Source organism: Meriones unguiculatus (genome assembly GCF_030254825.1).
Source record: "Meriones unguiculatus strain TT.TT164.6M chromosome 13 unlocalized genomic scaffold, Bangor_MerUng_6.1 Chr13_unordered_Scaffold_40, whole genome shotgun sequence".
NCBI lineage: Eukaryota > Metazoa > Chordata > Mammalia > Rodentia > Muridae > Meriones > Meriones unguiculatus.
This window is the reverse complement of record NW_026843649.1, coordinates 1,401,339-1,413,248: the sequence shown is the minus strand read 5'-3', so window position 1 is coordinate 1,413,248 and position 11,910 is coordinate 1,401,339. Positions and strand designations below refer to the sequence as shown.

General features: G+C 36.3%; 1 protein-coding gene across 1 annotated transcript; it reads left to right on the top strand.

The window, feature by feature from the left end:
- Positions 1-444: 444 nt before the first annotated feature.
- On the top strand, positions 445-11,676 carry LOC132651112 (zinc finger protein 431-like). Its single transcript, XM_060376406.1, has 4 exons — positions 445-483; positions 7,478-7,604; positions 7,806-7,866; positions 9,485-11,676. Exons 1-4 carry the CDS (start codon positions 445-447, stop codon positions 11,460-11,462), a joined length of 2,205 nt encoding a protein of 734 aa, XP_060232389.1. The 3' UTR covers positions 11,463-11,676.
- Positions 11,677-11,910: the final 234 nt, after the last annotated feature.

Genomic DNA, 11,910 nt, shown 5'->3' with positions numbered 1-11,910 from the left:
ATAGGCTAGCTCCAGCATCTTATCTCTAAGGAAAGATTGTAAATCCTTAGCAGACAAACAGGAGGAATTCCCCTCAATGCTTAACTCTAGGGGTGTTGTAAATCTTTAGCCAACTTGGTTTGGAGAACAATGACAGCCCCTGGCCTTCCACTCACTAATTAGTAGCAGTAAACTGCGTAAACACCACTAGTTTAAGGTTTTGTATTTGCTTTGATTAAAAGCTTTTAGGCCAAGATTTTTTGTAGACACTGCTTCTACCAGGTTATTCTTTCAGTTAAAATGTAAACTTTGTATTGTTGGTAAAAAGTCTGAATGCTCCGGGAAATATGTCAATTTCAGGTGCTTCTTTATGTAATCACTATATAAGTGTTGGCTTGACTTTCGTAAAGCGAAGTAGATCCAAACCAACACTACCTGGTGTGGTCTCTGTCATTTTGCCTACCTATGTCTAACCTGATACCCGAACGCCTGCTTCTCCTGCGGGTGAGTGACTCCCGACTGGGTCGGCCTGGGGAAATTAAAGACTGGTGTACCATGAAGTTGCAGTTTTTTTCTTGAAAAAAAAATGCATAGCTCTGTCATATGTGGAAGACATTTAGTGAAAACCAATTGAACAGGGAAAGCCCTATTGTGTTGAAGGATGCCCTTATTAAATAAAGCTTTCCCCAAGACCCTCATGTATGTAGAATCACCTAACTTCTTCTCAAACTCCTCAAATACGCTTGGCAGTGCCAGTACAACCTGTGGCCTAGGCTTTGGGAGATTGCCCCCAGATTCTGAGGTACTTAAAATAAAGCAGTGTTGTTTTTTTTTTGTTTTTTTTTTTTCTAAAACCAGCAGGGTCAGGGCATTTGAGGAGGGCTTGCCTCTGATTCTAAGAACCCAACTCTATGCAACACATGGAGATACCCTCATCAGTTCCAAAGTCACTGTGGTCTTGGTAAATAATGTTCTTGAGATCCTGTGTTCCCCTTGTGCAGTTTGTTTTATTAGATTCCTCATGGTTTTATACCATTGTTATGAGCGTTTCTGATCAACTCATAGATATTTCTCATTTCCTTCCATTTTTCCCCAAGAAGAAGTGTGCAATATGCTATTCTTATTAAGAAGCTTACTTAGGATAAGACATAGCTTATGCAAAACTTTCCCATCCTAGCTTTTACATTTTCTTCCTTCTACTTTTCTGAACATTTGAAACCTCTGAGACCTCTCACTTATACCATGTCACCGAGTAATGACCTACTGTATTAGGAGAGTGGAGTACATAAATCATTCTAGGAATATGTTTGTTGTGTAAATCTCCCAAGTGGCTCAGTGGCTACTTGAACTCTGCAATCTATATTGAAATTGTTTCATATATAACCTGGAGCATAGTAGAGACTTAAGGAGGACTGCATGTATGGAGTACAAAATCAGTTTTAGGCTATCTTCTCTTATAGCATTAACTAGAACTAGATACATGGTACTATTAAAGAAAACTTTTTTAATTAACCATTTAATTGTGTGTGACATATGTTCTTCCTGGTGGTGAATATTAATTCTAGAATAGCTGCATCTTCATTCTTTTAGAAAAATATTTGAGACAAATGTGGTTGGCTCAAGTCACATTGATCACAATCTATTGTTCTCCAGATGCATGGCTTTGCTTTCCTCTTGCTTAAAATTCCTAAATTCTCAAGTTAAAGGCTATACACAGCAGAGTTTTAAAAATTACTCATTTGAGACATATCATGATTTGTCTATTGTGTGTGCAGTAGGAAGACAGCTTGAAAAAAATGAAGGTCAGGTTTCTGGAAGTTTTAAACCTTGTTTCCTTATTCAGTTGTTTTGTGATAAATGTTACAAGTTTAAAAATAGGGTACAAAATGGTGTCAAGGAAGAAATGTGGATCAGACTTCAGCAATATTTGATTATCATCCTTTTTTCTTTCTACTAAGAGGAACCACAGTGATGTGAATTAAGGAACTCAATTCCAGGGTTAAAAGGAGTTTCTGAGTTGCAGAGATGTCTCAAGTATACATGGTGTTAGATGTCTCAAATGTACATGCTGTTATGCAGTTACACAGTACAGATTTCATGTCTTGAGCTGGAATACATGTGGCAAGAACGAGACATAAAATTATTATTTCACATTGTTTTGTTTATGGGAATCAGTAGGACTGGGTTTACCTTCAATCACTAGGGGGCCATGAACTACAGCCCCATAGCCCACCTTTATGGTGACCTCCATTTACAGAGAGAGGTCTAGAGCATGGGGACTTTCTTTGAAAAAGAATCAGTTGTATCTAGAAGGTAATTTGAACAGTGTAGGGGTCACTTTGAGTTATTTTGTAGGAGTGGTGATGTTTCTGTTTATTTAATTTCTGTGTGTTTACAATCATAGGTAACATTGGCCTACTTCACATTTTTTTCTTGGTTGAGTTTCCTTAGGTATCTTGATGAAATCTTGACTGTATTTTTGGGCTTATGTTCTTGTCATTTTTGCTTAATTCTTTCACAAAATTGTACACAATTTGCATTATTGTCATTGTAAAGTAAGTACAAAAGTCATATTTTGTCTCTGTGTTAAATACATCTTCATAATTCTGCTGAGAATTCTGAATTTTTTTCACATGGTAAATTCAGTTGGCAGCATGCCATCATAAAATGGCATCCAAAGAGCATGCATGGACTGGACCTAGGCACCCTACACATATTTAGCTGATGGGCAGCTTTGTGTTCATGTCTGTCACCTAGCATTTGAAATGGGCACTATGTGTGACATGGACACAGTTGTCTGTTTATGAATCACTTTGCCCTAGTTGGGCTGTGTTGTCTGGCCTCAGTGGAAGAAGATGCACTTATTTTGCATGCAACTTGACATGATGAGTAGAGTTGGTGTGGGGAGGCTTCCCTTGCCTGAGAAGAAGGGGAGGAGGAGTAGGCGAAGTGGGTGGGAGGATGATACCTGGAAAAGAGGACTACGAGCTGTAAAAAGGATATAAAGTGAAAAAATAAATAAAGTAATGAGAAAATGGCTGGTTTCTATGAAAGTGAGAGACTGTGTTGACTCATGATTTTTATAGAAGGATAGTCAATTGAGGGTGGCAGTATCCTTAAGCAGGCAGCCCTTAGCTCGACAAGAAAGCTAGCTGAGCATGAGACGATGAAGAAACAAGAGAGCAATGCAGGAAACAATATTTGCCATGGTTTTTGCTTAAGTTTTCTTGAAACTTCAGTTTCTATCCTACGTTTCCAAAATGATGGACTGTGGTCTGACAGGACCAAACAAGTAAACTCATTCATGACTGGAGATGTTGGTGGTTAGGGTATTCAATCACAGCAACACAGTAGCAGGTTAGGAGAAAAAAAAATATGCCTATGTACATATATAGGAAGTGGAGGTGATAGGATTTCAGTGGAAAATAGGCTCCATGAAAAATTAAGCTAGAGGTCATTTGTGTTGTAATTTGGCCTCAGATATTTCTTATCCTGCTCATGATCTAAAAAATTAAGTAAGGTAGAATTAAAAATTCGGGACTGATTTCTTAGATGGTGATGTTTGTTTTCAAACCTGGTTTGGATGTTAATAATTAGTCAAGGCTACATTTGAATTCTTGATTCTCATGTGTCAGCTTTCTGAGTACAAGTGCATGGATGGAAGATGTACCGCCAATGTGTTCTGTTTTGTCAGCATATTTTACCAATGTTAATATTAAAATGCTCAATACAATTTATGTATGCATGTATGGTTTGAAGTTACATGCATCTTTATGTCCTCATTTGTTACTATATGGCACATCATGCTGAAGTTCTGCCTTGTGAGAGAATTTTCTACAGGTTCTAGATAATGCAACAACAATGAAATTTATTAAAAAAACATGTTGTATGTGTGCAATAATTTTCTTAGGCTGTGACATATATGAAGACGTGATGACACTTTTGGGGGTTCATTTTGAACATTCTAATTTGATGGTCAAGTTCATGTTGCCAGTTTTCACTGCATTTTTCAGAGAATGTATAAATATTATTTTTTTTCTCTTTTATGTATTACTTTCATTTTATATCCCACCTCTTGCCCCCTCCCTTATCCCCTCTCAAGCCCACTGTCCCTCTCTGAGTGCATTAATTTTTTTAAGAAATTACTTTGTTTTTTCACTTCACATCCATAGGGTAATCCCTCCTTCCTCTCCTCTCAGCCCACCCTCATCCTTCTTTCTCCCCACCCTAAACTTCTTGTAGGCAGGGTAATTTTTGGATCATGATTTTTGTGATTCAGTTTTTGTTTCCTCTCTCCACTAGTCCTGTCTGCTAGCAGGTGGTTACTTCATTTTCCATGTCTCTTTCCTCCGCCCCTCCATTAGGAGTCTCAATGAGAGTCACACCAATATCCTCTCAGGAACCTTCCCTGTCAAATGACTCCAGCTTGTCAAAGAGATGCCCCTCTCAGTTTCCCTTCTTGTTCTTAACCCTCTCACCTCCTACTACAATTCTCCCTACATCTGATGCCCACATTTGTTTCCCTCCCCATTTCAACTTCTGCCGAGTTTCTCTTTTTATCCCCTTCTGCTGTCTCTTCTGTTTTCTATTCTGAGTGACATTCTGGCAACCTACCATGGACCCTTCTTGTTTCTTAGCTTCTTCGGGTGGATGGATTGTAGTATTGTTATCCTGTACTATAGGTCTAATATCAGTTTATAAACTATGTGTTTCTATGTCTAGGTTAACTATCTCAGGATGATCTTTTCTAGTTCAATCCATTTGCCTGCAATTTCCATGATTTCTTATTTTTAATACCTGAGTAGTATTCCATGTGTAAATGTACTAGAACTTCTTTATCCATTCCTTAGTTTCTGACTGTTATGAATAAAACAGGTCTGACCATAGTAGAACAAATGTCCTTGTTCTATAATGGGCCATCTTTTGAATATATTCCCTGGAGTGGTATAGCGGGGTATTGAGGTAGAACTCTTCCCAGCTTTCTGAGAATACACTAGATTGATTTCAGAGAAATTGTACAAGTTTACACTCCCATCAGCAGTGGAGGAAAGTTCCCTTTTTCTCCACATCCTCACCAGAATATGTTGTTACTTGAATTTTTTATCTTAGTCATTTGAGTGGTGTAAGATGGAATCTTAGAGTCATTTTGATTTCCATTTGTGTGATGTCCAAGGATTTCAATCATTTTTAAGTGCTTCTATGCCTTTTGAGATTCCTCTCTTGTGGCTTCTCAGTTTAGCTCTGAACCCCATTTTTAAATTGGATTATTTGATTTGTTGGTGTTTAATATCCTAAGTTCTTTGTATATTTTTTATATTACCTTTCTGTCTGATGTAGGGTTGGTGTAGATATTTTCCCGAACTGTTGACTGCTGTTTGTTTGAGTGATAGTGTCCTTTGACTTATAGAAGCTTTTCAGTTTCTTGAGATCCCATTTATTAATTGTTGATCTTAGATCCTGTGCTGTTCTTGTTCTATTATCTCCTGTGTTAATGAGTTCCAAATTTTTCTCCACCTTGTCTTCTAAATGATTTAGAGTTTCTGGTTTTATGTCAAGGTCTTTGATCCCCTTGGACTTGAGTTTCTGCAGAGTGATACAAAGGTTCTATTTTCATTTTTCTACATGTAGACATATAGTTGTACCACCACCATTTGTTGAAGATGCTGTCTTTTTTTCCCATTGTATGATTTTATCTTTGTTGAAAGTAAAGTTCCAGTAGGAATGTGGGTTTATTTCTGTGTCCTTATTCCAATTTTACAGGATTGGTCTGCTATCAAGGGTATTTTATTTTTCCATATGAAGTTAATGTTTGATTTTTCAAGGTCTGTAAAGAATTATGTTGGAATGTTTTTGGGAAATGGATTGAACCTGTGGACTGCATTTTTTTTTAAAGAATGTTCTTTTACTATGTTAATCCTATATATCCATGATTTTGGGAGATCTTACCATTTTCTAGTATCTTCAGTTTCTTTCTTTAAATACTTGAAATTCTAGTCATAGAAGACTTTCACTTGCTTAGTTAGAGTTACAACAAAATATTTTATACTGTTTGTGGCTACTGTTCAGGGTGTTGTTTCCCAAATTTCATTCTCAGTCCAATTTTTTTCATTTGTATACAGAAGGGCTAGTGAAATTTTAGTTTATTGTGTTCTCAGCCACTTTGTGGAAAGTGTATATCAACAGTAAGAATTCTCCAGTAGAATTTCTTGGGTCACCTATGTATTTAAAGTAAATCATCTTTCAATAGTGATACTTCTTTCTTTCTGCTTTGCATCTCATTGATAACCTTCAGTTGTCTTATTGCTCTAACTAGGAATTAAGGAATATATGAAAGAGATATAGAGAGGGTATGCATCCTTGTCCTGAGTGGAATTTCTTAAAGTTTCTCTTCAAATAATTTGATGTTGAATATCAGCTTGCATTTTACTGCCTTTGTTATGTTATGTATGTGCCTGATTCCTTGTATGTCTGATTTCTCCAAGTCTTTTAACAGGAAGGAATGTTGGATTTTTGCAAAGGCTTTTTCTCATCTAATGAGATGATATTATTTTGATACTTTCAGTTTGTTTATATGGTGGATTACAGTGATGGAACCATGAATGTTGAATCATCCCTATATCCCTGAGATGAAGCCTATTGGGTCATCATGTATATCTTTAATGCGTTCTTGGATTTGTTTTTTTAGTATTTTATTGAGTATATTTGTGTTACAAACAGCTATGAGCTGTCATGTGGGTGTTGGGAATTTACTCTGGGTCCTCTGGAAGAGCAGTGTTCTTAATCACCGAGCCATACCTCCATCCCCCATGTTGCTTATTATTACCAACATTTACATTGCTAAAATTTTCATCTGTCCTTTGTAAGTGTTCAAAGATATATTTCATTTTAGCAAGATTATACTAATGTTACAGTTTAAAATGAGGCACTTCAGGTTTCTAGACATATATACTGAACTGGAAAGAATGTATAACTCTTTGTAGAAACTTGAGAAAGATTTTTAAGTTCTTTCTTTTTTGTTTGATCAATTTTTGCATAATATTCAGGGTCTTATTATGTACCTCTGAGTGTCCTGGAACTTATTGCATAAAGCAGGCTAGCATCTAGCTTTATGAGATAACCCTGCCTCTATCTCCTAAGTGATTTTGTGATTAAAGACATCAGAAAATACACCCAGCTTGTTCATTGTTTTTAGAGTCAGGAATCATTTATACTCTTTCTCTTATGTGGGCCTACTACTGTTGATCTTTATGCTCTCTCTCTTTCTTAATTGGCATTTTTCTTGAAAGTATATATCCTTATTAAAGGATGCAGAAATTAGAGAGGTGAACCTCATTATACAGTTTCCTACTGAATGGAGCTAGGTATTTCATTAGAAACTGTGTGTCAGAAAATAAGCAGAAGAAACAACAGGATTCTGTGAAAATGTTGTAAATGAAGTATACGTTTTCAGTATTCTAAGTATCATGCTTTCTGTTGTACACATGTATGGATATTTCAGAGTACATTGACCTACAATGATGTGCATGTGAACTTCACTCGAGAAGAGTGGGCTTTGCTGGATCCTTCCCAAAGGAGTCTCTACAAAGATGTGATGCTGGAGACGTACAGGAACCTCACTGCTATAGGTAGAACAATGAATTTTCTTTACTTTTTAATATATGGAGAAACTCTTTATTCATTATTGGTACGCTTCTGTAATTTCTTCTGAATGAAGAAAGGAGGGATGAAGAAGGAGGTCAATGGTTCTTTGATTGAACCAATATCATGACCTAAATTTAGCCTTATTTCCAATAATAAATCATACATTTTCTTTTACTCTATTTTAGGTTATAATTGGGAAGGTCATAATGTTGAAGAGCATTGTCAAAGTTCTAGAAGACATTCAAGGTAATTTTCATCTGTAAGCTGATGTGAATATGGTTCTGTGAAAATTTTAATATGTCCTGGAAGACATATTTGACAAAGAAGGAACAGTGTCAATGAACTGCTTTAAGTGTATTTATTGAGGATTACTAACTTGTTACTGAACCATGTACCTTCATGTTAGGTATTTGATGTGTGTTTGCAAGGCACTCCTCTAACAAAGAATACAAGGAAATCATACCTTATGCAAGATCAATGTTTAAATCATAGACCTGTTAGCACTGTAAGGTACAATCTGCAATTTGTTTAATCTCCTATAACTTAGATATTGCCACAGGTATTCACATTAAATAGGTGATGCAAGTATGTCCAAAACATTATCCTCATAAACTAGTCCATAGTAAAGCTGGGATTATTCATGTACTTATAGTAATGTTGCTAAGTTTTGTGAGAAGTGCAATTTATTTTAGAGTCAAGAATATTGTGGAAAAACCATAATCCCTATAGCACATGTCTATGATGAACAAAAATCAAATGTGTAAATACAACATAAAACCATGTCATTTATTAATTTTCTTTTAATAGGTCTATTATATATCACACTGAATACAAGTCATATTAGTATAGGTTTATTGAAAGAAACAATGTACCACCCAGAACAAATAAAATATGTAGTATTCCCCATTTTGAGTAGATGTTTATAAGGTGATACCTATTATGCTTTACATGGGGTATTCAGAGATGCAAGCAGTACAAATAATGACACAGAGGCTTTTTTAATACTTTACAGCTTAGGCAATTTAGGCAGATTCTGAACCCTCTTTTTCCCTAACTCAAATGAACCTAGCACAGTGTCCCAATACATGTCCAGCTGTACCTCTTTGTTCAATTCCATGTCCATCTGTTACCCTCAGTGCCCTGCTGGTGAATCGCCTGTCATTTGATTTCTTCTTCCCAGCAATCCTCTCTCAGAAGCTCTGGCCTCCATTCTGTGCCCTGCTATCAGTTGTCAGCTCTTTATTATTTACAAAAGATAAGTAAGGATGGACAAATATCTACAAAATATAGGGCAGGTGATGAGCCATAAAAAGAGCAATTCTGCAATCTGGTAAGCACTTAGCTCTCTGCTGACTCAGCAATCAGCATTCTCTCACACACACTGACACATTTTCACACAATATACACCAACATCAATTAACTAGTCATTCAACTTCATTAGGAATTCTCACAAAATCACACTTCAGAAAATGTAGTTTTAAGAATATAAAATTCTTCTGCTTGTCACATTTATCTTTGCCAATTTACCATGGTGCACAGTATAGGGAAATTTATTAATCTAGCCACTGTGTTAAAGTTTTGAGGTCTTGCAGTTTTCTACAAATCTGTGGAAAAATATCTTATAGAAAAAAGTATGATATAAATGTGAGCCAGGTGAATATTTTTACCATCACAAGTATTTTCAAATATGCAAAACAACCGCTAGAGAAGGAGAACATCATGAAAGTAAAAATAATGATGAAACCTCAAGATGTAATTCCTATTTACCTTCAAACCAAAATGTAAAATTATGTGACATGGACAATTAGATTCATCAGTGTAATGAATGTGGTAAAGCTTTCATATGTGCCAATTATCTTTGCAGGTATGAAAACAGTCATAGTGGACACAAACCCCCTGAAGATACTCAATATGATGAAGTCTTTGCACATCACAGGAATGCCCACACATATGAAAGTATGCACACTGGTGCGGATCGCTATGAATCAAAACAATATGGTAACGCTTTTGAAAATAACAGTTATCTCCTAAGACATAAAAGGACACATAGAGAGGAGAAACCCCATAAATGTAACCAGTGTGGTAAAGCCTTTGCACACAACAGTCATCTCCTAAGACATAAAAGAACTCACACTGGAGAGAAACCTTATGAATGTAACCAGTGTGATAAAGCCTTTACACAGAGGATTGCTCTCCTATTACATAACAGAACTCACACTGGAGAAAAACCCCGTGAATATAACCAGTGTGGTAAAGCCTTTGCACATAGTAGTGATCTCTTAATACATAAAAGAACTCACACTGGAGAGAAACCTTATGAATGTAAACAATATGGAAAAGCCTTTGCATGTAGTAGTAATCTTCAAATACACAAAAGAACTCACACGGGAGAGAAATCTTATGAATGCAATGAATGTGGTAAAGCGTTTTCAACTAACAGTAATCTCCATCTACATAAAAGAACTCACACGGGAGAGAAACCGCATGAATGTGACCAATGTGGTAAAGCCTTTGCACAGAGGAGTACTCTCCTATCACATAACAGAACTCACACTGGAGAAAAACCCTATGAATGTAACCAGTGTGGTAAAGCCTTTGCATACAAGAATGTTTTCATAATTCATAAAAGAACTCACACTGGCGAGAAACCTTATGAATGTAACCAGTGTTGTAAAGCCTTTGCAGATAACAGTCATCTCTTAAGACATAAAAGAACTCACACTGGAGAGAAACCTTATGAATGTAACCAGTGTGGTAAAGCCTTTGCAGATAACAGTGTTCTTCTAATACATAAAAGAACTCACACTGGAGAGAAACCTTATGAATGTAACCAGTGTGGTAAAGCCTTTGCACACAACAGTCATCTCCTAAGACATAAAAGAACTCACAGTGGAGAGAAACCTTATGAATGTAACCAGTGTGATAAAGCCTTTGCACAGAGGAGTGCTCTCCTATTACATAACAGAACTCACACTGGAGAAAAACCCCATGAATGTAAACAGTGTGGTAAAGCCTTTGCACATAGTAGTGATCTCTTAATACATAAAAGAACTCACACTGGAGAGAAACCTTATGAATGTAAACAATGTGGAAAAGCCTTTGCATGTAATAGTAATCTTCAAATACACAAAAGAACTCACACAGGAGAGAAATCTTATGAATGCAATGAATGTGGTAAAGCGTTTTCAACTAACAGTAATCTCCATCTACATAAAAGAACTCACACGGGAGAGAAACCGCATGAATGTGACCAATGTGGTAAAGCCTTTGCACAGAGGAGTACTCTCCTATCACATAACAGAACTCACACTGGAGAAAAACCCTATGAATGTAACCAGTGTGGTAAAGCCTTTGCATACAAGAATGTTTTCATAATTCATAAAAGAACTCACACTGGAGAGAAACCTTATAAATGTAACCAGTGTTGTAAAGCCTTTGCAGATAACAGTCATCTCTTAAGACATAAAAGAACTCACACTGAAGAGAAACCTTATGAATGTAACCAGTGTGGTAAAGCCTTTGCAGATAACAGTGTTCTTCTAATACATAAAAGAACTCACACTGGAGAGAAACCTTATAAATGTAACCAGTGTGGGAAAGCCTTTGCACGAAGGAGTGCTCTACTATTACATAGCAGAATTCACACTGGAGAAAAACCCTATGAATGTAACCAATGTGGTAAAGCCTTTGCAGCTACCAGTAATCTCCTAGTACATAAAAGAACTCACACTAGAGAGAAACCTTATGAATGTAACCAATGTGGTAAAGGCTTTGCAAGTAAGAGTCATCTCTTAGTACATAAAAGAACCCATACTGGAGAGAAAACTTATGAACATAAATGATGTGGTAAAGCTTTTGCATGTAACAGTGATCTCCTAAGACCTAAAGGAACCCACACTGGAAAGAAACCTTTTGAAAGTAACCAACGAGGTAAAGCCTTTGCACTGAACAGTCATCTGGTAGTCCATAAAAGAACACATACTGGAGAGAAATCTTTTGAATTACCTAACGTGATAATGTGTATGCATTTCAGAGTAATTTCTGAAAACATAACTTACCCTGGAGAAAAAAAAAAAAACACTTTATTAATGTAATTAGTGTGGCATCTCCTTTGTACAACAGAGTCATCTCTTAAGTATAAAAAATGCATGTTTCAGGAAATCTCTATGAATTTAACCAATATCATAAAGGCTTTTCATGTAAGAGTCATCTTGAACAAGAACACCTCATGCAGTGAAACCCTATTAATGTAACTAATGTGTCAAGCCTTTAAATGCCATAATAATATTC